A 26964-nucleotide genomic window follows, 5' to 3' on the forward strand; every position below is an offset into this window, starting at 1 on the left:
AAACCCTCACTCTAATAGTCATGTGATGTGTTGCTTTAAGCGGCAAAAAAAGCCCCATCACTGCTGGTACAAAAACCGAATGTTTCCAATAAATTACACTGAAGACTGGGAACACCGGGCACTTCTGCACAGCTCTGGGAGGCGTCCAGCCTCCCGAAGCTCCTGCAGCTTGACGTATAAAGGTCAGCTTACATGTCATGGGGAGGAAACATGTGATGATGGTTAATCCCACTTTGACTTTGAAGCCTATAGGGTACAGAAGGGGGGGAAAAAATGCATCATTAAAAGTCAAGGTTTTGAGTTTCAAAAGATGGCTATTCAACAGAGTGGAGGAGTGTCTCTCATGAGAAGCTGTTATTGGTTGCTTCAGGTTTAAACGAGTCCTTTACTCAGCCAAATGTTGGCCTTAAAGAAATGCATGAATAAATGTCGCAGCATTTCTTTGATGTTTTTTTGTATCTCCTTTTCTTCCTTTTATATATCTTTACCAGAATAGTATTTTTAACATCAGTAGTTTTACCCCCTGTGACCAAACCCCACGCAGAGATCTGCACGTTCTGTCAAGGTTGAGTCGGATGCTTATATCGTCTATCGCTTTTGTTTCACTTCAACAACAGCATCAAATGGCATGCGTGTTTACACGATTCTTTGTCAGTCAACTTTTCTGAAGTTGCCATGGCCACATTTATGGACATGTGGTCCAATTGAGTCATCTTATTCACACTCATCTTTTCAGCTTTTCTCTCAAATGTACTCTATAGGACAGAGGTGAAGGATTTGTGATGGCCACTCCAAAACATTGACTTTGTTGTCTTTTAGCTACTTTGTAAATAATTTGGTGGTCATTGTCCACAAGTCAATGTAAAGACAGTCAATAAAGACAAATATTTTTTGTTTCATCCGGCCCATGTCTCTAAAAAATTAAGGTCTGAGAACATTTGCAAGCTATCATCTGTTTGTTCTTTTTTATGTTGGGTTTTGAGTTTACTAAAGGATTCATTTGACTGTAGGCAATCACACTCTTTGAGCGGCTTCAGTGAGCATCTTTAAAGACTTTCATTGCTGATCTGGTGTATAGGTGTATTTTGAACTAAAACACATTAATCTAGGATCCAGGACCTGTCTTGATCCTGAAAAGTAGAATTACATCCATCCATTTTCTGTACACCCTTATCCCTGGTGGGGTTGGGTGCTGGTGCCCATCTCCAGCAAATGTTCCGGGCGAGGTATACCCTGGACAGGTTGCCAGTCTGTCGCAGGGCAACAGAGAGACAGACAGGACAAACAACCATGCAAACACACCTGAGGAGAAATTAGAGAGACCAATTTAATTGACAGTCATGTTTTTGGACTGTGCATGGACCACGAGAAAATGCAAACTCCATGCAGAAAGATCCTGGGCCAGGAATTGAACCCAGGACCTTCTTGCTGCAAGGCAACAGCTCTACCAACTGCACCACTGTGCAGCCCCTTACCAGTTATTTTGGCATATTTAGATTTAGATATCTGGGGATGATGATCAGTCCCATTTCCTCTTAAGTGTTGAGTTGAAAGAACACATTTTAAAGTCTTGAAAAAGCAGTCGTTACCGGTTGCAGATAGCTAGGAATATTTATTTCTTGGGATAAACAGTTGCTTGATTGTTGGGATCCATCAATAAATGTTACATCGTACAAACACAACAATACAAAGGTAATTATTAGAACTGGTAGCAGTATTAAATTAAAGCCATAAAGACAGATTAGATACTGCAGAAACGATTTATCATCTTAATATGTGTTTTTGTTTTTTTACCATTTCTAGCAGACGCAAAGGGCTCTTATTGTGAAAGTATGCAGGAAGTTTGAGTTTTTACTATTGTAGCTAAAATGTATGGCTTCAACAGTGATTTTATTTCAAAAAAGCAATGACGACGTAAGGGTGCACCAAATGAGATTAAAATTATAATCCAATTATAATTTATAATCTGTTGAATTCAGCTCCAGTGTGGTATAATATTTTCTACATCATAATTAAAATAGTAAAACACGCCCCACTTATATCAATTAACATAAACATACTCAGCGGTCTTCAAATAGATGTCTTTGTTTTTGTTTCTTTTTTTTTAAACCTAATTTTATGAAACAATAATAGGTTCGTAGTACGTTTGCTGACTGTTTACCACTCCAAAAATCCTTTTTGCGGCAAACAAATGGATGTAAACCTCACTAGATGCGCACATTCCAGGTTCAGGAAGAAGCGAATCGCAGAGACGTGTATACAGCGTACCTGCAGCCAGCTCAGGGACGGCGGGTGAGAGCGCTCTTCCTGCTTTCAAAGTTCCCACGGCACTCCGAGGACCACCCAGCGACGCCGAGCGCGCCTCCCATTGGCTGCTCGCTCCTCATTTGCATTAACGTCAGTAAAGGCTGTAGGTCAATCCTTGCGGGTGCTTTTATTGGATGTGCCGCTGTCAAGCAGTGCTGAAGAATTGGAAGGGCAAACGCCAGAAAAGGCAGAGACAAGACAAACATTAAAATCAGCATTATGTAGCTCGATCCCGCCTTATGTCCGCTCGCGTCAAACTGAGATAATCCTGCCGTCACCGATTTTTAACATCTTCAACTTGTGGACACGGAGCGGGGATTTTTTTTCTCCCTTTCTTTTTTTTAAGATTTTTTTTTTCCTCCGAGTGCGTCTCTCTCTCTCTCTCTCTCTCTCTCTCTCAAGCGACTACATTCTCCAGAGGTGGTACCTCTTCATATTACAATCAAACAGCCTCTACATCTGTTTTTGTCAAGCTCCAGAATGAGAGGAAAAATCGCGGAGCCTGTAGCGAACTGCAGCCGGGTTTGGACCTCTTAAATCAGGCGGATCATCCTCCACCGGGGGAGCGGATGCCTGAATGGAGACTGCGAGCCATCCACCAGGATCTCCCCGCTTCCTAAATTGGTGAATTTGTGGGCTGACAAATGGAGTGTACTGTCGGGCTGCATGGCCTTGTGTTTCACCGACGGTGTTTGACATGGGAGCGACTGACCAGAATAACACTCCGCAGTGTGAATATTTCAGCCTGTTGATGATGAGCCGCTCAGGACTGGAGCAAAGTGTCGTGAGAATCGCTTTTCTGGCCCGTGTGCTCAGCTGAAGTGGACAACCAGACTGTTGAAGAAGACCAAAAAAAAAAACAAACAAAAAAAAAGGCAATATTTTTGATGGCTCCGAGGTGGGGGAGGACGGATACACGTGAAACCCTGGACATAAAAAATGGATAAAACTCATGCGTAAAGCTGATGAGGGAGGGGGGGTCTCAGGCCTACTTGATAGCAGTAGTGAAGTTGATGGGGGGGGTGGGGGGAGTGAGAAAATGATGATGTGGTACGAACTGAAGGCGAGAAGAAGAGCTGGAGTGAGGGATAAAATCCGTGGGGATCTTGGTAGCTGAAGAATAACGGAACCCAAGTTTCTCCAGGACAAGACAGCTGCTTTCATTGAAGATCTCCAATTAACTTCATGTGAAAAACAGGGAGAGGAAATCAGCTTCCTGGTTGAGGGGTGGGTGGGTGGGTGGGAAGGGGGGGGTTTAGATAGATATTTTATTCATGCCTTATGTTGGAGCAACTGGAGAACCGGCTTTCCTGTGGCCTAGATGTTATATACACACACACATATGCATTTGTAGAGAAACAAATATTTTTGGAGAGAATTTTAACCTTTCGGAGGAAGAGTGGACCTTCAGAAACACACAGAGAGGACGAATGACACTCTTGTAGCCTCAAAAGTAACGCATTTGGAAAGAAAAGAAGAAAAAAAAAAGACAAAAAGGCTGAAGTGGGTTTGAAGCATGGGCTGTGCTTCAAGTATTCATATCTCTGATAGGGTGGTCTACCACAGTGGAAAAGAGTCTGAGGATTCCCACTCACCCCAGCAGACTAATACAACTCAGCATCAAGGAAATCCTGCCTCCGGACTACCCCTAAAACCCCCTAGCTGCAAGGTGAGACAACCTACATTCATTATGTTCACAGAGACAGGAGAGTGAGTGTGTGTGAGAGGGATCGAGTCAGAAGAAGTTTGCTTTTGTGTGTGTGTGTGTGTGCGCGCGTTTGTTTGTAATACCTTGTGGGGACGATTTTCCTGACATGTACTACGTTGTGGGGACCAATTGCTCCTCGTGGGGAAACCCTGTTTTTGGGTCAGGGGTCAGATTTAGGGCTAAGGTATGAATTGAGTTTTGGTTAGGGTTAGGGTTAGGTATGTGATGGTTAGGGTTAGGAAAAGGGTAAAGGTAAGGTTTAGGCTGTAGAAATGAATGGAAGTCAATGGAAAGTCCCCACAAAGATAGCCAGACAAACGTGTGTGTTTGTTTGTGTTACAGACAGTTGAGTTGTTCAGTCTTTATTCTGGAAAGGCAAAAAAAAAAGTTTCTGTGCCGAAGGGACAAAAACAACCATGTCTGCAAACCACAGGAAGGACATTCTAGGAAAAAAAAAAAAAAAAGGATCCAGGTGGTTACTCAGCTTGCACATGACTGAATCAACTTTACTTCACTTTATTTTGACTCTTTTCGAACTTGAAAACACAGTTTGGGATCTCAGAGGAAACAGGCCTTCATGCAAACTCTACTGACGTTGTAGGCTCGTTTTTCTCCGACCCAACTATTGTTTTCTTTGTAGTTTCAGGAGGACGCAAACCATTGTTACCGTTTTTTTTTTTTTTTTTTTTCAGACGATCTAAGCATACCTGACATGTGTGATCCCAACACGGGAGTAGAGCATGGCCTGTACAGGGCCGAAAGTCTAAGCAGAAAACATCAACATCTATTCTCAACATGGTTCTACATGCACCTTTGGCCTCTAATTCACCTCTCTGCTAGTTGTGCTCTGTTTTAATAGGCCTTCCTCTTCTACACTGAGAAAAGTTTCATGACTCAATAGCAAAATGTATGTGCTTGCTTGTATACACTGACAAAATACTTTGTCTGGAGAAGATTTAAACCAGGGGTCACAAACTCCAGTCCTCGAGGGCTACCATCCTGTAACTTTTAGATGCGTCTCTGCTCAAACACACCTGGATCAAATAAACTGCTCGTTTCCACCCTATTGCAGAGAGGAATGAATGCTGGTGAGGGAATTCAGACATTTTGGAGCAGAGGTGAATCTAAAAGTTGCAGGGTGGTAGCCCTTGAGGACTGGAGTTGGTGACCCCTGATTTAGACGATCTTAGACATTTTCTTGTTGCTGTTTTTATGTTGCACGTGTCCTTCAAAATAGCTGGAAGATTTATTTCCAATAATAAGAAACTAGTTTCATTTTTCTAGGAACTACAAGTAGCTCGCCTGAAATGCGATGAAGAGAAGCATCAGCATCCCACCGAATAGAAACTGGGTAATTAGCCGTGATCAGACTGAGAGCCGTCATTGTGTCTGTGGAAGAAAAGCAGTGACATTTCCTGGACAAAGTCAAATCTAGCTTTTAATAATTACACTTTTGCAACCATAGGGATCTCTCTAACATAAAACGCCTGTTTGGGGGGGTGAACCCCCCAAAAAAGTGACTTTGTGAAATTAGTTGCGCATTAAGGGGTCCTCTGATGAACTTCAGACTTCTCAAAAGGCTCTGTCAGGCCCACATTTTGTGGCCAAGCGTCACCGTAGGACACAGTGAGAAAGAAGTCTGTGTAACAGATGCCCCTATGTCAGGACAGCCCACTGTGTGCCTTTGATTGAATTAGTTCCCTGATTGAGTTAGACTAATGGTATACACATCTCCACCAGCTGGAAATGGTTAATCCCTGTCCTGTAAGGTGTCGTTTTTAACATCCTCTCAGTTTTTTAGCCGCCCTTACCCCCAACCCCACACACCCTATACAAAGAGAGATTCATATGCACCATAATACATGCAGGAAATCACATTACCACTGCTCTCATTACGAAAACCACGCGTCCATCGGCACACCGTGGCGACCAGGGATTCAGTAACACAAGCCCATGCTGCTGCCGTCTGCTTGAGCTCTTTTGATTCCCTCTCTTAAATGTGATCAATAGCAGCCATTGATTGTTGTGGAACTGTTTGGCTGTGCCACATATCCACATAAATTTAATAAGGCCTTTTGCAACACAATGTTATTGGAAAAGCACTTGCCGATATTATTGGACAGCTCAACAGATGGCGCAGCCTTTTGTATGGAGATACCACGAGGTGACGGCAGAGAACACATCTGAACTCCATGTCAGATTAGAGTAATTGTTGAAAGGTACATTCGATTGTTTCTGTTTTTAATTTTAAAAATTTTCATCAAACTATTTGAATGGCTATTCAGCAGATTTATCAGTAATGAGGACAATTAGTGCCTCAACTGGTGGTATCTCATGTTCAAGTGCTGATTTCCATCGGTGGCGTTTTTAGCACCCATGTGCATCTCTGGGGTTGTAATAATAATTCACATTCACACAGCTGGTGGGATCAGGAAGAAGGTGCATAAATTTGATGTGTTGTAAAGATGAATTCACCAGAGTTGTGCTGATTCTTGGCGCACACGTAGTTATTTATTTTATTCTGGGAGAGAAGGCGACAGGGAGATGACATGTGCAGGCGCCTACAGTGTGAGAAAGATTCAATAGAAGTTTGGGAGTGTGATGTGAGTCTTTGTCAAGGGTACGTTACCATCTGTGCTGCTCTGGTGATGATAAGGCTCAAGTACAAGGTCCTGTGATAGTGGACTTTTTTTCCCCTTTATGTGTGTGTGTGTGTGTGTGAGTGTGTGTGTGTGTGTGTGTGTGTGTGTGTGTGTGTGTGTGTGCGTGCGTGTGTGTTGGGCCAAACAGTCAGACAGAGAAAGACCTCAGCCAAACACAACACCATTTATCTGGCCTTGACTTTTCCAGTCGGATTGCCCCCACTCAAGGAAAGTTGGTCTCCTGCCTGAGCAACAAATGTAGAATCAGCTTTACCGCTATCCTTCGTGTAAATGAGAGGGGTCAATGAGAGGTGTGGAGTTTACAAGCATCTAAGCTGTAAGGCCTTCCCGCTTGATATCAGCTGATGGATTCATCCATTTTTTGTGTTTTTAATTAGATTCATGGCGATGCAGATTGAGGTTTTCTTAATTTACCATCAGCACATGATTCCCCTTTTGTTTAAAATTTTAGAGTACATCAAACATGAAGATTTCTCAATAGATTTATTTTTGTAGTCTGCAATTGAATAAAATACTTTCAGTTAAAGTGACGCAAGTTCTCTGTCAGAGGGACAGTAAATAGGTTACACACTTTATCGTCGGTCGTGTCCTGCATTGGTGCCGAATATCTCTCTTTTTATTCTTATTTTTGTAATGAAAATCACATTTCTGTTCAGTATGATACTTGACCTTAACTTTAACCTGAGAACACACCTGCACCAACACGGTATGCAGTGTCCCACACTGGTTTTCAGCATGAACACAAAAAGGAATGGGTCACATTGAAGTTTGTTGAGGCAACACAGATCACTGGACTCGAACAAAAGGGTGTTTTTTTTGTTGCTTTCTTTCAGAAGTAGAAATGGAAAGAGAACAAAAGTGAGAGATTGCAGGGCAATGTGCCATCAAGTGTTAAACTGGGTCCAGATGGCTGAGGCGTGGGTTGATATTATTGAAAATGTCAAATTATTATTATTATTATTATTATTATTGACACATGCCATTCACTACCAAATGTTCTTCCTAAATCTTCATTTTATCCCGACTACCTGTTGCAAAAAAAAAAGAGAAAAGAAAGTTGACATTACCGTATTTAACTGGGGTTGGTTTTTATGAGAGTGACCATTGTTTTCTCAACTAGCATGATCTTGAAACGCCATCATAAAATAGAAATAGATGAAGTTGTTAAAAAAAAAAAGTCACAGTTTGGTACATGAGTTGGTTTTGGGTTTTTCGTTTTGGTCTGTACAGATACAGACCAATAGAAATGCTAACAAATGTAAATGGTGGTGGTCGGAGGGCCATGGTGGTGCCGGTTCATGGCTACCTCACCTTTTGTCAGACTGCCCCAGGTGTAGCTGCCTGTGGCTATGGAGTAGTAGCTTCCCATGATCAGTGTGTGAGTGTGTGTGTAATGGGGTGAATGAATGAATGTAGTGTTAAATGCAAATATTAGATTTTGTTTCACTTGTTTTGGTCAGGAAATAATTCTCAAAGAAACAGTAGACATAATTGTAGCATTACATGACCAATTGACATTTTCCACTTTAAGCATTAACGGAAACCTATCCTCTGTAAACTGCTGAGTATAGATAAGCAACTTGGTCTTTACCTGCACTGGTGCCATTATTCCCAATCGTTCTTGCATTACTTTGGTGAAATAGTTTTTTTAAATAATTGTATGATATGGCACTTAGCTGAAATCATTAGATATTTGTACAAGCCTTTCTGGATGAGAGTGACATATTCTTTGAAAATGATCTCTGTCTATAACGGTTCTGTCTGGATGCATTTGCCGTTACGCACTAATTAATCCAGATCAAACATATTTAAGATGACACATTATCTGTTTCAGATCAAGCCATTGTTCAGTGAAGCTAGAAACCTTGACTAATGTTTAAGTTTAGCTATGTCTAAACCATAATTCTGAGTTCATTTAACCCACCTAGACCCAAAGGTGCCAAGGAACTCAAAGTTTATTCTTTATCAGCTGGAAACCCTAAAATACTGCTCACTCAACATCCCAGAACAGAGTCATTTGATCCATCTCACTTTTTAAAAGAGTACGTAGCAGGTTATGATAATCCTTTGACCTGGGCAGCCTCACTGCATTTGTCAGGCTTTCTCTCCTACCGTGTCTGCATGCTTTCTCTGGCCAGTTGTGTGTGTGTGTGTGTGTGCGTGTGTGTGTGTGCGCGCGCGTGTGTGTGTGTGTGTTTTTAGTCTAAATTGAGAGTCATTGGGTAATTTATTCCAGACGAAGCCAAAGGCTTTGCATGGTGATGAATTAATCCACTGTGCTTTTTCTGCTGCCTGAGAAGACGCAGACTGATATTGGTTCTTTTCTTTCTCACCTTATGCAACTTTTTAAAGATCCGTCTTGATTTCATAGTTGCATTGTATTACTTTTGCTTTTTGGATTGACTTTTTTAAGGTCAACTCATAAATTTACACTTAAGCTAGAGCTGTTCTTAAAGTCTGACTTTTGTAGGTGGGTAGTTTTTTGTCACTACCGGAGCAGCTTCTCTTCGTGCACCCATATATGTTCGACTTTCTCTTCAAGCTTGTTTCTGCAGTTGCTGAATGGATCAAATGATGAGCTGTGCTCCTGTGTTTATCGAAGATGTCATCAGTATAAAGTATGCAGTGGTTGTTTGTGGCACTAACGCCTGGTACACTTCTGCTGCTGGTGTTTCCAGTTCTACTTGGACCAATTTCTAAAAGGTTAAATATGTGATATATTAATAGGAATAAAGCTTAACTGGTTGGTTGTAAAGTAGCTGAAAGTTGTTTTTATTCAGTCTAGATTTTCTATAGAATGTGGCATATTCTTAAAAGAAAAAGTTATCACAACCCTGGCATGTGACCTGGTGCCAAGTAAGGTTAATAATTTTATGTTCAAAAGGTGATCCAGATTTGCAGCAGGTTACCGTCACTGAGAAATTGCAGTTACTCTTTCATTTTATTTTTTGGTGTCACACTGACACACACAAAAATGAACGTTTAAAAAGTGAAGTATTATTGGTTCTATAGTTTCATGTTCTCAAAATCAAAATATCTGTTGGAGTAACAAACTTTGTTTTTGTCTTTGACTAAAAATCTGGTCAAATGTGGAGTTCAGGTTGGGCAGTGTGGGTCTGTTGGTACGGCACCAGATCTTTATCTTCCTGAGATGGCTGAGGGGATCATTGAACTTTTGTTGACTGCTGTTCTATGGATCTCGAGGAGGCTTAAATAAAGCTTGGTGGCCCGTCAGGCCAACAGTACACTGGGGGAAACCCTGTATTTGGTGTTCTCATCTCAGTTGAGATTGGTGTTCACCGGAGCGGCTCCTTCTCTCAGATCCTGTTTTGTGGTAATCAAGGTTTAATTGTGGAGAAGAAGGGATCTAATTTAGGAACCTCAAAGTCAGATATTTGCTTTTTTCTTTGCACATGATGTGGTTCCATTGGTTTCACCAGGCCATATCTTTCAGTTAGTTGAAATCTCTTCCTGTCGTGTTCTTGGGTGATGGTTGGACAAAGCGGACAGATATATTTGGACCTCCTCTGCAGAAATATGAGCACTGCTCCGGTCTGTCATTGTGAAGAAAGAGCTGAACCAACATTCTGCCAGCGTTCCAACTGGGCATGTTTCATTTGGAGGGGACTCTAAGGCAGATCCAGAACACACTGGAGGGGTCATATATCCCATCTAGCCTCGGAATGCTTATCGATCCCCTGCAATGGGCTGGAGAGTGTCTCTTGGGATAAGAATTTCTTGGTTTGCCTGGTTTTCCTCCTGAACCTGTTAAACCTGCAACCTGATTTTGGATAAACTAGAGGATAGAAATAGACAGAAACATTATGAACATTATGTAGTCTGCCAGTGTTTTGATACATAAAATGGTCCCCTGCCTTCAAAGACAGTGTAGGTTGAGGAAGTTCAAGTGTTGCTGACCACATGTGTAGCTGCTCAGGTGTGAGCAATTCTGATTATTTTTCAAAAATTGCAAATCTCTACACTTAGTTGATCGTCTCACTCCACTTATTTAAATCAGCTTCAAAGAAGGACTCAACAGTAGTCCTATAATAACAACAGACTTCATATTATACAACTTCATATGATGATGATGGTTGTATAATAGTGCTGGTTACAGTAAAACCATTTTTACCATAAGTTTATTTTATTGTTCTAAGACATGATGGATTCGTTTTACAAGGATATGGCCAACTGCCATTTCAGTGTTAGAAGATAAACTCTGCAAATTGCTTGAGTTCTGCTTTTGAAAGCATGTCCATTGTAACGGGTTTCGTTTGGACAAGTGTCTCTGTATTTGCTTTCTCCTTCAGAGTGTCTGCAAGGGCAATAAGTGGGGCGGAAAAGGGGTAATTTTTTTCTGCCTTGTCATTTATCTCCACTGGCACACGAGCAGAAGGAGTTGAGAGGAAGCAAGATGGGGCCCAGGGAGTGCCCACACTCCACTGATTGATGTAAAGGAGCTTATCTCGCTTGTTTGTACATGAGACGTCCAAGAGTTCACAGTTGAATGTTTCACACCAGCATTAATACATTTTCTTTCCCAGGACCCAGTCTACTCAATAGGCTGTCTCCATTGACAGAGCGAGTCATCTTAGTATAACATGATAAATGCCTTTTTGTCACCCCCGAGTTTAGATAAAGTGGGTCTCTTTATCTCAAAGTCCTTGTTCACTTGTTGGGTACCAACTAGTTGAATGTACTTACAAAACAGACCCTCTTATTGTTTCCTGAACGGATCTTAACAAATATGCCCTCATTCAAAGCTTCTGCTCTCCCCTCCAGGTTAAGAATTTAGTATCATAAGGTCAGCATGTGATAGATTCATGAGATTACCGAAATGGTATTCTTCCAAAACAAGACACTTCAAGTGTTTGCTTTGTACCAGCACGGTCTGTTTGAGCTCACAGGATCAGCCACAGCATTAAAACCAAGCAGGTTGCACAATGTACGGCTACTAAAGAACCCCAAGACAGTTTGAATCAGGGAGGGAGTCCTGTGTTTAAGCATTGCCAGATTAACATCATTGTAAGATAATCAATCACCCTCCATAGATCCCACTCTGAATTACAGTAAATATAATATATATATTTTTTTATGTTGCCTAATGTTTGGGGATTTTTCCTCATCGAGAGTGTTACATTAAAATAAATCCCTGTATTTGATTCACCTCCTCCTGTCTTTTGGTTAAATAAGATATTAAACAAAACAGATTTATGTAGTTCAGGCAAAGTGTTAATGTTATTTAACTGATATTATAAAATTATTTAGCTAAGTTTACTTATCGTTCTATATGTTTCAAGTATTTTTAATCACTTTTACCTTATCAAATTAGAAATTCCTTTTTTTTTCTGCGATCCAAATCACACAAAACCAAATATGCAAATTAGGCAATGACGTCATCTAGCAACTTCTCACCAATAAGCTACTTTTCTAGGCGAGGACTTGGCAACAGGTCAGGAGAATTTTTCTGAACAATGGATATTCGAAAGATTTTCAAGAAAGTAAGTATTAATCATCACCGCTGGTAGTAACAATTAGTTAGTTTCAGTCCCCAGCTAACAGCATAAAGGACCATGTAATAAACGAGCCACATGCTCCCGGTTTGACAAATAAAAACTTACACTCTCCGTACGAGAGAAAGTTAGTTCCCGCTCTAAAAGCTCGCTGCTATTTCGCTAACTAGTTCGCCTACTGTTTAATATTTCCTTATGGAGAATCGTATATATTTTTTCACTTTGCACATGCGTGCTCACACACCGTGAACCGGGTTCTGAGCTCATTTTGGGGTTGCCACCCGTCCTGTTCGATATGGAATCGTCCTTTATTTGGCAGTTAAATGTTGCGTTAAGTATAGAACAGATGGAATTTGTTCCGTCCTTGATTTTTTAAAAAATATAAATGTCCAAAAGATAAAGAACAAAATAAAACACATTGAATATTAAAGTCGACAAAATTGTCGTGGCCGGACCTACGAAGGGTCCACGGGCCGACACGGACCAGTGCTGCTTGGTTTCGCTGCTGTGACGGTTGCCTAGAGACCGACGTGACGCAGCCGACGTGAGCTGCCCTTAGTACCTGCGTTTAAAAAAAAAAAATGTCCACCTCATATCTCACCACGTCCTTAGAAGCGAAAACTCTTGTAAAGATACAGACGTGAGTGGGAAGATGGGCTGAACAGTGTTGGCGAGGATGAATACAAGGCATTAAAACAAACAAACAAACAAAAAAGATGTCGGCGATGTTCAGTGGCGCGAGGTGGCTGTCTGCTATCGTAAAAGCTCAGAAGAGCCAGGCATCGATTCGGTGTGACTTCTTCATTTCTCAGTCGTCTCCTGAGGCTGATTTATCACGGAACATTATGTTCTGATTGAATCGGTTTTCTGTTGCGCTGTTAGTATAATACTGTGGTTTGCTTAATTGTTTAGGATGTTGAGTTTGAATAATCTATATAAATTGTATTAGCACATATAAATGACAATTTAAAGAACATATGCCAATAGATTAAAAAATAAAAAGATAAATATTACGAAGGAAAAATTTTTCTTGTTAAAATATTTATGCAGTTTCTAGAAGAAGTGTGATTGGGCTTTCTGTGTGTTTTATTTAATAAGGGAGTGGGAGCAGTTCTTTTGCAACACACTTTGTACGTTTACTTGAGTACAATTTTTGATTACTCTGTAACTTCACTGAATAGAGAAAAAAAATGCTCTCCTCATAAATGGACCAGACCAAACCCACAGTCCATGGACAGTTCTAGACACAGAGCATAATAAATAAATTTTTAATGTTAATATTCACTGGCAACAAAACCACAGCTCGCTGCTCCCTTGGATCAGTTACATTTTTTGCCTTCACAGTTTTACTTTTGCCATGAATTCAAAATGAAGGTGGCAAACCTAGCCCACTTGGTGTAAATATGGCCTTGAACCAGCTTCCAACTAATTCTATTTACGTGTATTATTATTTCAAATTAGACTTTAAATACCAGAATTTCCACATTACTTTATATTTTTGATTGTCTGATGGCATGAATTTAAAATATTAAATCTAGGGCTGAAACGATTCCTCGAATGATTCGAGTACCTCGATTACTAAAATTCCTCGAGGAAAATTTACCTGCCTCGAAGCTTCGTTAATTTATGTTTTATTAGTTAGCGCACCGTGTTCCGGCCGGGACTTCATTTGCGTTGCGCGGAGCTCTCACTTCCGCCTCTGAGTTGTTGACAAAAGCTAAGTCTCAGCGGCATAAAGTCCAATCTTCAAGATTGGCCCGTGGGGATTTTATTGATTGATGATAATGCCCGACTTTTTATCGTTTTTGGGGAACCAATAAGCATCCTTAAAATGACTGGGGGAATGCCTGGAGTACGGCAGCATTTCTCCTCCGGGGCTGCTGGTTGAAAGCGAACGGCGGGAAGAGCGCTGAGGTGAGCGGATAGCCTGAACAGGGCGGGCGGCTGAGTAGCTGATGCTTACCGTGTAAATGTAGCTTTACCGACGAACCGCACAATAAATTTCATATCCCGGTCTGAAGAAACGGGTGGCGGAGCGCATCGTACATGGCTGGTAGATGAGTTTCTGAGTGTGACCAGTGAAGGTGTCGTAAATATCCCGTATTGCTTCCCCCCGTGTTCGTCCCCCGGTCTAACGGTTCGTCAGTCCGCTGGTCTATTTCCTCCCCTCCACCCATCTTACGTTCTTCATTCGCCCTCTCCTCCCACTCCAGGCGGCATTTCCCGTATTTTCAAACCCAAAGCGTGACAGGTTAGGTGGCAAGGTGAGTTTAATTAATCTATTAAACTCACTGAAGATGAATACATAAACTAAAAGCTGGATTGTAGACATTTTTTATAAGCATATTTATGAGCCTGCCTCTTTGTTATTAAATTCAATATAATTTCAGATTTTTCTATAACTTTTCTTCTGGTTAACTTAGAAAGTGAGCTATTATTGTTACAGGTTAGTTTTCTAAACTACAAAAAAGCAACTGTTAGGGATGCTCAAATATGAAAAATTGGACTGACATTGATATCTGATAGTAACACCGGTATTATGCCAGATTTACCAATATTTCATTTTATAATTTTTTTATCCGATTACTCGATTAATCGTAAGAATAATCGATAGATTACTCGATTACTAAAATATTCGTTTACAACAGCCCTAATTAAATCGGATCAGCTGCTTAGTACTTAAGTATCCATTTTTACCAAATATGTGTTTTAGGCTCGCTTAATTGCTGGGACAGTTACTTTCTACTTCTGTTTGAGTAAAAACACGTTGAAGTTGTACTACTCTTACTGGAGTAGTGAATGATTGCTTTCTTGATCAGTCTTTTACAAGAAAAGCATAAAATAAAAAGCAGACCCCTGCTGAGGGCACCCCCCACCCCATGAGAGGCGGGCAACTCAGGCTGTGGTGGTCATGGCCTTGAGGAGCTGCGGTGGGCTTCCATTATTTTCATTTCTGAAAGGTGGCGACACTAGCTCCGTCACGTCTCATTATGGCCACTTGATGAATAATAACATGTAATAATGATAATAATAACAATAACGACTTGAACGTCCCTATTGACCTGTAGGAGTCAGGACAGAAGAAAATACCGAGTGATTCAGGACACAACAGAAAAGAGCAGCAGAGTGGAGAAACCACATCTGGGAAGGTGAGTCTAAGTCTAAGGGTCTCTATTGCTGGGATAGGGCTAGACTAGCCTCCAAGTACCTGATGGTCGGTGGTATGGTCTAAATATAGTGACAATATTCATTAAAATTGCTTAAAAATTGAGTTTTTTAAAAATCATTACATTATTTGCCCTTGAGTTTTAATACTGTTAAAAAAATATAACAATATTAAAATAAATATAATAGAATTGCCATTGTCATATGGCCAGCGAAGTTAAAAAAGTGCCATTATTCTCTCAATAAAATAGCTAATATATGCTTTAAAAAAAGCCTTCATATGCACATCCACAGGCCTTGTTTTGGACTGCATTACGTCAGTCTTTTTTTTTTTTTTTTGCTGTCGAGGCGTGAAGCAATTACAAAAACAATGTGATCAGCGAAAAACAATATTAAAGCTACTTTGCTGCATTCAGTGTAGGGTTTTTCTTTCTCTCTTCAAATCTAAAGAAATTTCAATAACTAGGATTTCACCTGTAAAAACGTTCCCTCGCAGAAGAAACCTTCACAACTGACAAGCAGGCGCCTCTGCTACCAATATTATCTCCCTTTTACTTCTCTTTTATGTGGATGCTATTATAAACAGAGTGAAATCCACTTGAATATTTGAAGAAAATCCTCATCTATTAGATTGAATTCGCATAATAAATTCCACAGTGATGGTATTCCGCATTTCTGAGCAAACGGGTTCCTCGCTTAGTTTTTGAGAACAGACAGCAGCTGATTGGCTCTAGCATCATCCGCTTCGTATACAATAAATAACTCCATTGTTTGTGCTTTTCATTTACGTAACGCTCATAAGCATCATACAAAGCAATGTTTTATTTTTATTTTTTTATACTCTTAAGGTCATAAATTTTTATCTTGGAAAGAACAAATGTTTTCACTCACACCTCAGATCAGGTTTTGGCCTCGTAGCTAAACAATAAGCGTTGCATTCAGACGAGTTTCTCTTCTTTCAAACAAGTTTGTCTTCTTTCTCACCTTTTCCAACTTTTGTTCATTTTGACTCCTGCTTCAGTTAAGCGCGTAACTAAAACGGCGTCGAGATTCTTGACTGTAAACAGAAGTGTAGTTACCCGGCACATTTCACCACAATATCAAAACAGAGAGACATAGGAATTTACCCTCAATTTCTAAGATTGATTAAAATTTTTGGTTTTAGCTCAGTCAGTTTCCAGTTTGGTCTGATGATTTATATGTATATATTAAAATGCCTGAAGACATGTCCAAAGCATAACACATCCCCTTAACTTGATCGAGAAAGACTGTTGGATGGGAGATCAGCAAACATTTTAGTGGAAACTAAGAGATGACTACATGTCCCATTAAGAATGATGACATGCAAGGGAGATGCAATGGAAGGCAGAAGAGTCCTTTTATGTGTTCGTTACAGTGTTGAACAGCAAGTCCGAAGCATTCCTGCCTGACTATGAGAAGCACCTGTTGCACCAGACGGATTACATTCCTCACAGGTCACTCATTTGGACTGTATGCAGTTCAACCAGTAAACCTGCTTGTGGCCGTATGAAATATATCTTAGCATATTTCCCTCACCTTTGTTCGGATTTATCGACATCTGTTGGCAATTATGTTTCCACAAATGCAGCTGTGTCCCATTGTTTCTCTTCTGAACAATTCAATTCCAAGAAACGGAACACGAATTGAAGAATCTTTGCATCCGTTTTGAGTTTTTTTTTTTTTTTTTCCCCAAAGCTGTTTTATATCTATAATTATTTAGACATTGTATTGTGTGCAGGCAGTAAGCAATCAATCAGTAAGTCAATTAATTGCATGATAAATTAAAACAAGCTCAGTCATTTGTGGTACCATGATTTATAGTTTTTCTCTTTTCTCTCTCTCTCTAAGGAAAACTAGATGTCAAAAGTCTTCAGTGTGGTGCTTTGGTCTTCACCTTGTTTTGAAGGACAGTTTTATAAACAGAGACTTCATAATCCATTTCATTTGTTGTTTCTGTCCTTTTATTTATTTTAGATATTTAAAATGTCTTCCAGTCCCGGTGTTCAACGTTCACTAGAATTTAAAGTTATTGACCTTTGAGAATGTGTTCTCATCATTATATTACTTTAAAGTGGCCTCAAAAGAACAATATTGTTGTTTATAGCAATAACTCCTGGAACAATTTCTCATACAGCAGACTTTGTTATAGTTATGTGCATTTGATTTAACGTTAAGGGTAGCGGTGAGCCCGCGACTGTGATGATGTTCTGACCGTAAGCAAATAACTTCAGCAGGTTTACTCACTATCGGAAGATCTTAGGAATAAACATCAGGTATATTTAGTAGAGGTTTTAAAGTAAATTCGCTTTTAATGCATCATGTTAACTTTTTTTTTTTTTTTAACTTGGATTAGGTATCTGCAGGCATCTTCAGACCTGAGAGGCTGGCATCTAGTTAATAAGCCGTGCTATTTGTGTGACCGGAGGATCTACGCTTGGCTATCTTTGTTAACGTTTGATTTGGCTTGTTTAAGAAACTTGAGAAAGATAGGCGGCGCACTTGGGAACACACTCGTTATGACCGAAGAAAGCCCTGCATCATCTCCGGGGTCTTAATCAAAGGATTATAAACCACAGGCTGTGTAAGATTTAGATTTTTATTTTTGTTTTACGGCTCATGAAACGATTAATTTGGACTCCAGAAATAGGCCCGGGGCGTGTAGAGATTATCAGTTGTCAGAAGTTGATTTATCTGGAATTCAGAGAAGGTGATAACTAGGATGATGCAGTGTGAATTACAACCTGAATGAGGAAGCATTGCACATGCAAAATAAATATAAAACATCAGGCAACATTGTAAATCTTGAGATCCCCGCTTAGCAATAAACATGAAGTGAAGATTAACAGACATTTGTTCATTAGTGTGGCTTGCCGTTCACATTATGACAGTTTTTTTTCTCTCTATTTCTCTTAAACATTGTGTATGGATTTGTTGAAAAGGGTCGCCCTCACGGTACTTGAGTGCCATTAGTTCACGCTTTACATGTCTGTCTTATATTTGGCCATTTGGATGGTTTCTAAATGCTTTTGGCAACCACAGTTAGTGTTTGAGAAGCAGAAGCTTAGAAAAGGTAATACTGGTGGGAAAAAAGGGGCGAAAGGAAAATGTAGGTTCATCATAACTGATATTACCTCTGCCATATTCAGCATTTTAATATAAATCAGTTTTGTTTTTAACTCAATCAAATTCGTTTGACTTTGTGACAAGCTCAACAAAACAGGGCTGTAAAATCCTAAAACGGGCATTTTATTGCTGCAAACTGTCTGATAGATAACTAAATACACGTATCCAGAGAGAACTCCTTTGAATTTCATTATTTAGCTTTTCCAACAATGCCTCCATTCATTGTATGAAAGTTGAGTTGTGTTTAAATTTTACTATGTGATCATTTGGTTTCCAATAATAAAAAAATAAATAAATAAATAAAAGTATTTTTATTGGAAAGTAGAATCTTTTTTTAAAACTTCATGGTCATGCGTGTTTGTGTATGCACAAAGTTCCTGAGCCAACGCTGGCGTGCCGTCCGACCCGTTCTGTACTCGCATTTGTCTGAGTGTGTGGATCAAGTATGGTTCGTGTGCCAAGCTGCAGCTCCTGTCACTCACTAATCCCTCTTGCAACAGTGACATCAGTGCTCCTGTTTTAGCTGGGAGGGGTAGGCGGGAGGTGGGGGGAGGGGGGAGGGGGTCTGTTGATTATCTAAAAAGCACCCCCCTCAACCCTCCCGGCCGTCTGAAGAGGACTGAAGATCCACTTGTGATATTTGATAAAAACAAATGAGCTGTGTGGTCAGAACACGGACCCACGGCAGAGTCGCAGCTAGTCGGGATGGTCACGTGTTGCTTGGCGGAACGGCGTTGAAGTTGCTTTGTTTACATGACGTTTCTTCCAAGAACAGTAGATTTGTTAACCTTTCTTTTTTTTTTTCTTTTTTTTTTGTCCTGCATGTCCTCCTCTTTCCTCGACATGTATGAGGAGGAGGGTTTGACCGCAACTGAAGGTTAAGATTACTGTCCTGTCACTGGAACGCAAGCATCGCTCCACTTAGATTTCACTGCCTTCTTCTTTAGCTTGTCCCTTTGCTTCAGTGGCCTTTGACCTTGCCTGGATGGATTTAAGGGAGGAAGTGCACTGGAAGCAACACGCACCAGATTTATGTGAATGTGGCTCTCCGTGTAAGTGACGCACTGGTGGGAGTGGCAGGAAGATCTGGAACAATATCAGGGAATCTGGACAGTGGGAAAGGTTTTCCTTTGGTTTGTTCTTACCAAGTCAAATGAAGGCCCAAGTCAAAGCGAAAAGAAGTGTGAATAAAAGTGAAAGTGAAACGGCTGAAGGAGAGAACTGCAGTGAAGGAAGGAGGAGAGTTTTAGTATGGGGTTGCCCTGGATAGCTTAGGATTGTCTAGGTCTTATGGGGATTTCTGTGTAATCTGGATAAGGACAAAAATACCTTGAAGGTGAAAGTGCTCTGCTTTCTTTGAGATCTGTCCCTTGTGTCTGATTAATTTAGACTGATTGGTGGGGAATGGAATGAGAAGTGTCTCCACCATCAGTTTTACACTTTTTAAGTTCAGTTTATTCTCTGTGATTCTTTTAAATGCACTTTTGTATTTTGTCTGCATTTTGTGAAACATTTAGGTTAAAATCTGCAAAATTTTAACCTAATTTAGGTTAAAATTTTAACCTAAAAAATTTTTACCTAAATGTTAACATTTTTTAATATTTAGGTTAAATGTAACCCTAAAGTATATCTAAAAAACAGAGAGAGCATTGCAGAGTGAAGTTTCATGCATAGTTATTTAGAAACTAAATTTCAATTTTTGTTTGAGGTTTTGTGACTGTAGAGCGTAGAATTATGATTTTGCTAATTGCTAATTATGCAGTCTTTAGATACTGTTTGCCCACACATGATCTAGTTGTGGAAACGTTTCAGGTGACTCTTCTAATATAGCTAACCCCATAATCCTTGAATTTAGTTACAGCTATGTAGAAAAACAAATACTTTTTGCTGATCCACAGATTCTCAATTAGTAGATGGTATTTTAAATATACATATTCTTAATTTAATGAAACATACAAAGTATTTTTACACTTTGAGAATTGCATCTCATTGATACTCCAATGTATAAATTTTTTATTAAGTAATTTTCAAAATCGATTCTTGGTATGTGTTGAATCTGCATCAACAGGCATTAGTTCTATAAATATGTCACCTTGGATGAATGCTGGCTTCAGGCTAATTTGTGACAATGTGACTGATTGTTCCTAAGTCTCCCACAAACCTCTAAATGTGTGAGAATCCTTGGTCAAGATGATATTCACAGAAATTGCTCTGAGACAGTCTATCTGTTTGAACTCATTGTTCATTAAGCACAAATGACTGAAGGTGCGACCTCTGCCTGTCCTTTATGGTTTACTCGTACATCGACCGTTTAAAAAAAATTTTTTTTTAGAAAAGACAAATGGTTTCTATATGTTGACCTACCTCTGATCTGGACTTTCAGGCACGACCATATGCTAATCAGTCAAAAGGACAAGCTGAGACCAATTTGAAAGACTGAACGGTTGAAAAATTTAGAAATTTTCCAGGAAAATCCAAATCTGAAAAACGAAATTCATCTCAAAACACTTTACAAGACAAACATGTCCAACTCAAAAATTAATCCCATTAAGTTCATGCCGTTGTCCGAAAGAGTCCCCGGCAAACACTTGATCAATGAGCCACGTATTTATTTCAAAATACTGCCTAAATGGGAGGAAAATAAAACTTATAGAGACTTTCTAGGGTCAGTAATCCTGCTGCCAATAGCTCTAACTTACATTTTGATGCAGATGCACAAAAAAGTGTAAGCATAGATGCCCACACCTGCATTGGTCAGTTACCTAGGCTCCCTTTTGGGCTCCATGTTGCTCTGACATTGATGCATAACCCAAACATCCCTCTGACTACGTTGCCTGTTTAGAGTGCGTTTGCAAACCATTAAGTGAAGCAAATTGATTTGAAATGTGAACTGGTTGTCTGTGAACTTCGAGGCCTTCCCTCAAGGCCAAGCTTTCTTCATGCTGTCACTCAGCTGGCCTGGGCCCTCGGCTCCTCGGGACCTGTTGGTGGGCTTTATCGGTGCTGGCTGCCGGCCCTGGGGCCCTTACTGGTTCCTGCATTTTAATGGATTATTTTCAGTGGTAGTGGTAATTCCAGTTCAGCTACAGAGCAGCAAAATCCCTGTTCACGGCGAGCATGATGGCTTCTTGCGGCGTTAGAGACGTGTCTAGCTATTTGAAATAATGGACAGAAAGGAGAAGGCAGCAAAACTTTACACGCTTGTAAACCTAAATCTGTACACACAGATTCAGTGTGTTGTAAGACTGGCTGAGTGAATTCCACACACAACAGGCCAACACAGAGCGCGAGTGTTGGTGAGTGACACACACAAGACTTACCGCAGCAGACGTCAGCCATCACCACTGAAACAGTGACGACCGCTGGGCAGGGAACAACCTCTCAGCTGACCCTCCGCATCAAGCTCGCATTGTTTTGAACCGCTTCAGCTGGAAGGTTAGCTCTTGTAAAAATGACCACACGTAAAATTTAGCAGCCAGCTGCCACTCAAGTGTGTAATCGGCTGTTTTGCAAACAGCTGGCGCTCACGGAGAGCAATGCTCCAGCAGTTTAAGCATGTGAACACAGGAAATGCTGACGAATTACGATAGAAATGCCCTGAAGAGACAAACACAGTTTTGATTCAAATACAAACTAATCTGTCTCAGATAAAAAAAAAAACAAAAAAACAAAACAAAATAAAAAAACAAATCTCACTCTTAAGAGCAGGCAGCCGTATGTTGAGGATTTTTGTTATTCAGGCTCGTCACATGACCTGGAGAAATTCCAGTTACTTTTCTTTAGTGACAATCAGACACACAAATGCGTCACGTTGGACATGCGTGTTTGCAGGCAGAACAATGGGGCATTATCTGCTCGGGGAAAACTCTGCTGGAACACATGTAGTCATGATTTGAATGATTCAAATCCTCATAAGAATGGGCGGTCCAAATGAAATTCTTTTGAGACGTTAACAATTAAAGTAGCGACATGTATGTCAAAATTCCTTCTGCTGAATTATCTTTTTTCTTTTTTAAATGGAAAGGATTATTATTTTTGACCTCGTGGCTTTAAGAACTTCCAGTCATTTAATTACAATTTTTCATGCTAACAGAATGCTTTGCTGCATTTCTCAGGCCGTGTTGAGATTACTCTGAAATCCTTTGTGTTCCAATTTACAGCATCTGTCAGGTGTTATAATTTTTTTTTTTTTTTGGAGCTGTAGCTGTGACTAAATGTAAACAAACAAACAAACAAAAACCAAAACAAAGGGTTCTATTATAGTTGGTGTGCTGCTCTGAATCTATGAAAACCAGTGAGAAATGGGGACAGGTCACCAAGGATGAGGGGAACCGGTTCTTTTTTCTTTCTTTCTTTTTTTTTTGCAAACTCTGTATTTTTAAACCATGGACGTCATTCAGGTTCATTTGGGACTGATTTCCAGGACAAGTTCAGTCTCCTGTGGCCTTTCTGTTTGCGTGTGTGTGTGTGTGTGTGTGTGTGTGCGCGTGTGTGTGTATGTGTGTGTCTGCGTGCGCGCGCACACACACATGTAATGTTCTCTGCTCGTCAGGTAGGACAGGTGTCTCTGCCACTGGAGTAAGGATCAGTGCGTTCTCTGCTTGTGCTGCATGATGAAAAGTATCTGCACATCTGTATAATTTGAATACTTTGTGTTTTAGATAAGTTGAGTAAGGGAGACTTTAAAATGTCACAGAACACGTGAAGCTAACATTTAAAGAAATTGATTGAATCAGAATTTTTGGAATAGTTTTGAGATGATTTTTGCAGATCTACCAAACAGACTTCTGGCCTGCTGTTACCGATTATAGCCTGTTTGTCTTGGAGAACTGTAAATTACAGCATTCAAAACGTTTTCATATGTTCTGGATGGATTAAAACATTTTAACTGTCCACACCAAGCAATGTTTACAGTAAAATAAAACTGGGATTTTCCACAAAACCTGATCAGGTTGCAGAGCTGTCTCTTTATGGATGATCGCAAAGATCCTACAATAAAATACTCCCAAGGTGTGGGGCAGAGTTGTATATCTAGTAATAAGATAGAAAATAATTAGAGCATAACCCCCTTTAAAAGATTTTAGTCTTCTACCATTTTTTTCCTCAACTCAAAATATAAAAAGCACACCATTTCACAATATATAAATTTTGCTCGTGCAACTCCGATCCATGTCTCACTCTGTTTAGAAAAATGAGACCAATGGTGTTTGGAGTTAGCATGGCCTGTTAGCCCTTAGCTTTGGTTTGTTCAATAAAAAAAAAAGATGTTATTTCTGAGTTTTCAGTGACGAGTCGAACAAACCAATCCGAAAATTGCATTTATGTGCAAAATTTACTTGGATTTACTTGGAAGAATTTTCTAAGGAAAATTGTGTGCCATACAAATAAAGCTGGTATGGTGGCAGTTATTTCATGGCCTAGCTTACATGTCACTCTTTTAAGTAACTCATAACTTAGGACTTTTGCCTTAGTTCTGGTCTTGACATATCTGCTTCGAACTGTATTCTTGTGCGATCCTCGACTACAGGTGTGAGCAACCGATGAGGACCTCTCAGGCTTTTTGCTCCCGAGTTCTTATGACGCATGAAGTTTCCTTAAGAGAAACACATTTCCGACCACTGTTGGAAATGTCAATACATACTCTCAATGCATACTCTCAAGGAGAGTATGTATTGACTTTAAATCAGCGGCTGCCGATGTTTTGATGTATTTGAGCGAAACCCTTGAGACAGTTTACTGCTACCAATTTATTGTTATGATGCGACTCCCAAATTAGGAGGATACAAGAATTGCAACAGAATTAAAGCGGGCCATAAGCTTTGAGTATCACATTAAGCCACCTCTCCATATTAAGGAAATAATTGTACTCTATACCTTGTCTTTATTCTATTTATATATGGCAGAATCTTGTGTTGCATCAACATAAAATGTAAAATTTTTGACAATCTGAACAATCAGATTTTAGTTGTGTTTTTGTTTTGTTGTTTTTTTTCAATGAAAATATATACCACTAACCAGAGTGGTTGAGAAATTTGGAATTTGAATCTTTCAAAACTGGTTTTTCTCTTTTCAGTCAGTCCAAATATGCAACTGAGGAAAAGAAAAAAATCAAAACGTCCCATTGTTTTAATTGATTTATTTACCAACACTTAATCTCATGCATAGATTTGTGATTTTTGTGGTGTGCCACACACACAAAAAGCATTCATTTGTTCACCAAACAAAATAATGCAAAACATAACTTTTTTTACTTGAAGCATGTTTAAATTAATCAAATGAAGCATGTGGGGGTGACTGTACTGTCCTCTGAGTCTATTGTCTTGCAACTTTGATGTGTGTCCCTCCTCCAATTCCCTTGTAAGTTTGATAAATTACCATGCCACCATCTTTAGCAAAAGTCTGTAAATGTTCCGTTTACATCCCAGTCAGTGTTTCCAAGCAGGGAAGCGTCTCAAACCTCCCGGCCCTGGGAGGTCTGAAGTCACGGGCCTCTGTCCTCTACGAGTGACCTTGCTTTTGTTGCGTCAAGTACTGGATGCACCTGGTACTGATGGAGTATTGCAACATAACAAATGGAAAAATCCTAGCTTAGTCTGATGAATGAACATTTTTCTTCCCCTCTGAAGTTGGGTTTTGCTTCCAGAGCTTAGTCCCTTCCACATTGTGGTGTTAAATCCAGGAGGCCTGGTGTTTCTTCTGTGGTGTATTCTGTCAGGCATCAGGAGAGAGCGCACGATTGAGATACAGAGAAAGCAGGGAGGGATGTTCTGGGACAAACCAATCTGCAGTGGCCTAGTTTCCCTCAGCCGTGCCAGTGACTCAACTAAAGTCTTCTGCGTGGCTGACTGTGGGATGGGTCACTATGGATGAGACATTTGGGCAGAGTCAGAGTACACATGCTTGGAAATATTCTTTCTTGCAGTGAAACAGCAAAAATATCAACTTCTTTGATTTTTTTATTTTATTTTAACTGAACATGTAAGTTTGTGACTTTGTACTGGAAATCAGTTGGATCTAAGTTGGCAGAAGGTGATATTTTTATGAGAAAGTCAGCAGTGAAGTAGATTTTTTTTTTCCTTCACTGCTTTCATAATTCAAATGAAGTTAGAAATTATTGTTTACATTATAAGTACTTGGATTTGTTTCAGTTGCATATTCTAGACTTTCAAAAAAAAAGAAAGATGCATTCTAATTTGTCCGAGGGTGGGGTTCTGCTTTCACTTAGTTTCACTTTAAAAGGCGTGAATTGATTTTAACGCCTCACAGACCCAAATCATCACGAAGCCACCGCTGTGCTCACCTTTTGGGGTGAACTTCTTTCCATAAAATTCTGTAAAATACGACATCTTTAATTATTGCTTCTCATTGTTTGTGTGTGAGAGAGAGATGTTTTTCTTTTTTTCGACTTTGCACAATTTTCTTTTGCTAACGCCTAGCAATAGAGGTGTGCCGATCGATCGGTCACCGATCATAATCGGGCCGATTTTCGTGAAAAAGTGCATGATCGGCGATCATTGTCTCTTTTACCGATACCGATCACCTACTTCTCATTTCGCAGCCTGCCTGTGCAGCTGGTCTCCTCTTTCCTTCACTCTGTGCAAACGCGCAACAACAAATCTTAAGCGATGTGCAACTATAACGCACTGAGTGAATGGGGAAGTTTGCTGCGTGTGGCTGCGGAAAATTGAAGCACGTCAAAATGCATCAACACAACGAAGCTAATACGACATAAAAACAATGCCATACTTGACGGAGTTTGGCTACATCGAGGCTCACTGCAGTAAAAAAGACATACGGAGGATCAGATAGCAGGTAAAGCAGCGCACAGCAACAAACACTCACCCGGATTAGCATGACGGTCAGAAAACTAAACAAATAACCCGCAAAATTATTTGTCTTCGTGCTGCGACGTAAGACGCTGGTTCTGCTCTCGCTGTTGAACCCCTGCTACGCTACAGATAGTAATATTTCACAGACGGAGCGCCGCTTCTGCTCCACCTGGTAGTGACTCTCACACCGAACCTGCTTAAAGCTGCAGCATCTAACTTAAAAAAATACATTTTACCTACGTATTAAAACTTCCGCTGTCCTAACATGAGACAAATAATCTCTGAAAAAATAATCGATCTCCTCCCTGTCCTGCATAATTACTCCGCTCAGTCAGAAACAGCCAATCAGAACTAGCAGTAATCAGCTACCTGCCATGCTAACAGGAAGTTTTCATTCAGTAACTCTGGATTGTTTATTGTAATGATCCTGTATTTGCCTTTGAATGTTAAGTTTTATACTTGAACTTTTTGGCAATGTTGAGAGGTTTTATGCCTTCATATGTTTTCAGTCTGTTAAAGATAGCACTACCAATAGCAGTACAATTTGCACAATGCCTGTTTTGTTTAGTTTTCTTCTTGGAAAAAGTTATTAAAAACAAGTTTTTGTCTAAATTAAGGTGAATTCATGGTTCCTT

General features: G+C 40.0%; 1 protein-coding gene across 1 annotated transcript in view; it reads left to right on the forward strand.

Annotated features, from left to right (window-relative positions):
* The first annotated feature begins 1907 nt into the window (after positions 1 to 1907).
* Positions 1908 to 26964, forward strand: part of pde8a (phosphodiesterase 8A) — a 61906-nt gene continuing 36849 nt past the window's right edge. Inside the window, exon 1 of the mRNA XM_014990226.2 lies at positions 1908 to 3976. Within this exon, the coding sequence (XP_014845712.1) occupies positions 3824 to 3976 (153 nt within the window). The 5' untranslated portion in view covers positions 1908 to 3823. The remainder of the gene's footprint in view (positions 3977 to 26964) is intronic.

This window comes from Poecilia mexicana, unplaced genomic scaffold, assembly GCF_051168715.1.
Source record: "Poecilia mexicana isolate PSO_F unplaced genomic scaffold, ASM5116871v1 scaffold_3, whole genome shotgun sequence".
NCBI classification, from domain to species: Eukaryota; Metazoa; Chordata; class Actinopteri; order Cyprinodontiformes; family Poeciliidae; genus Poecilia; species Poecilia mexicana.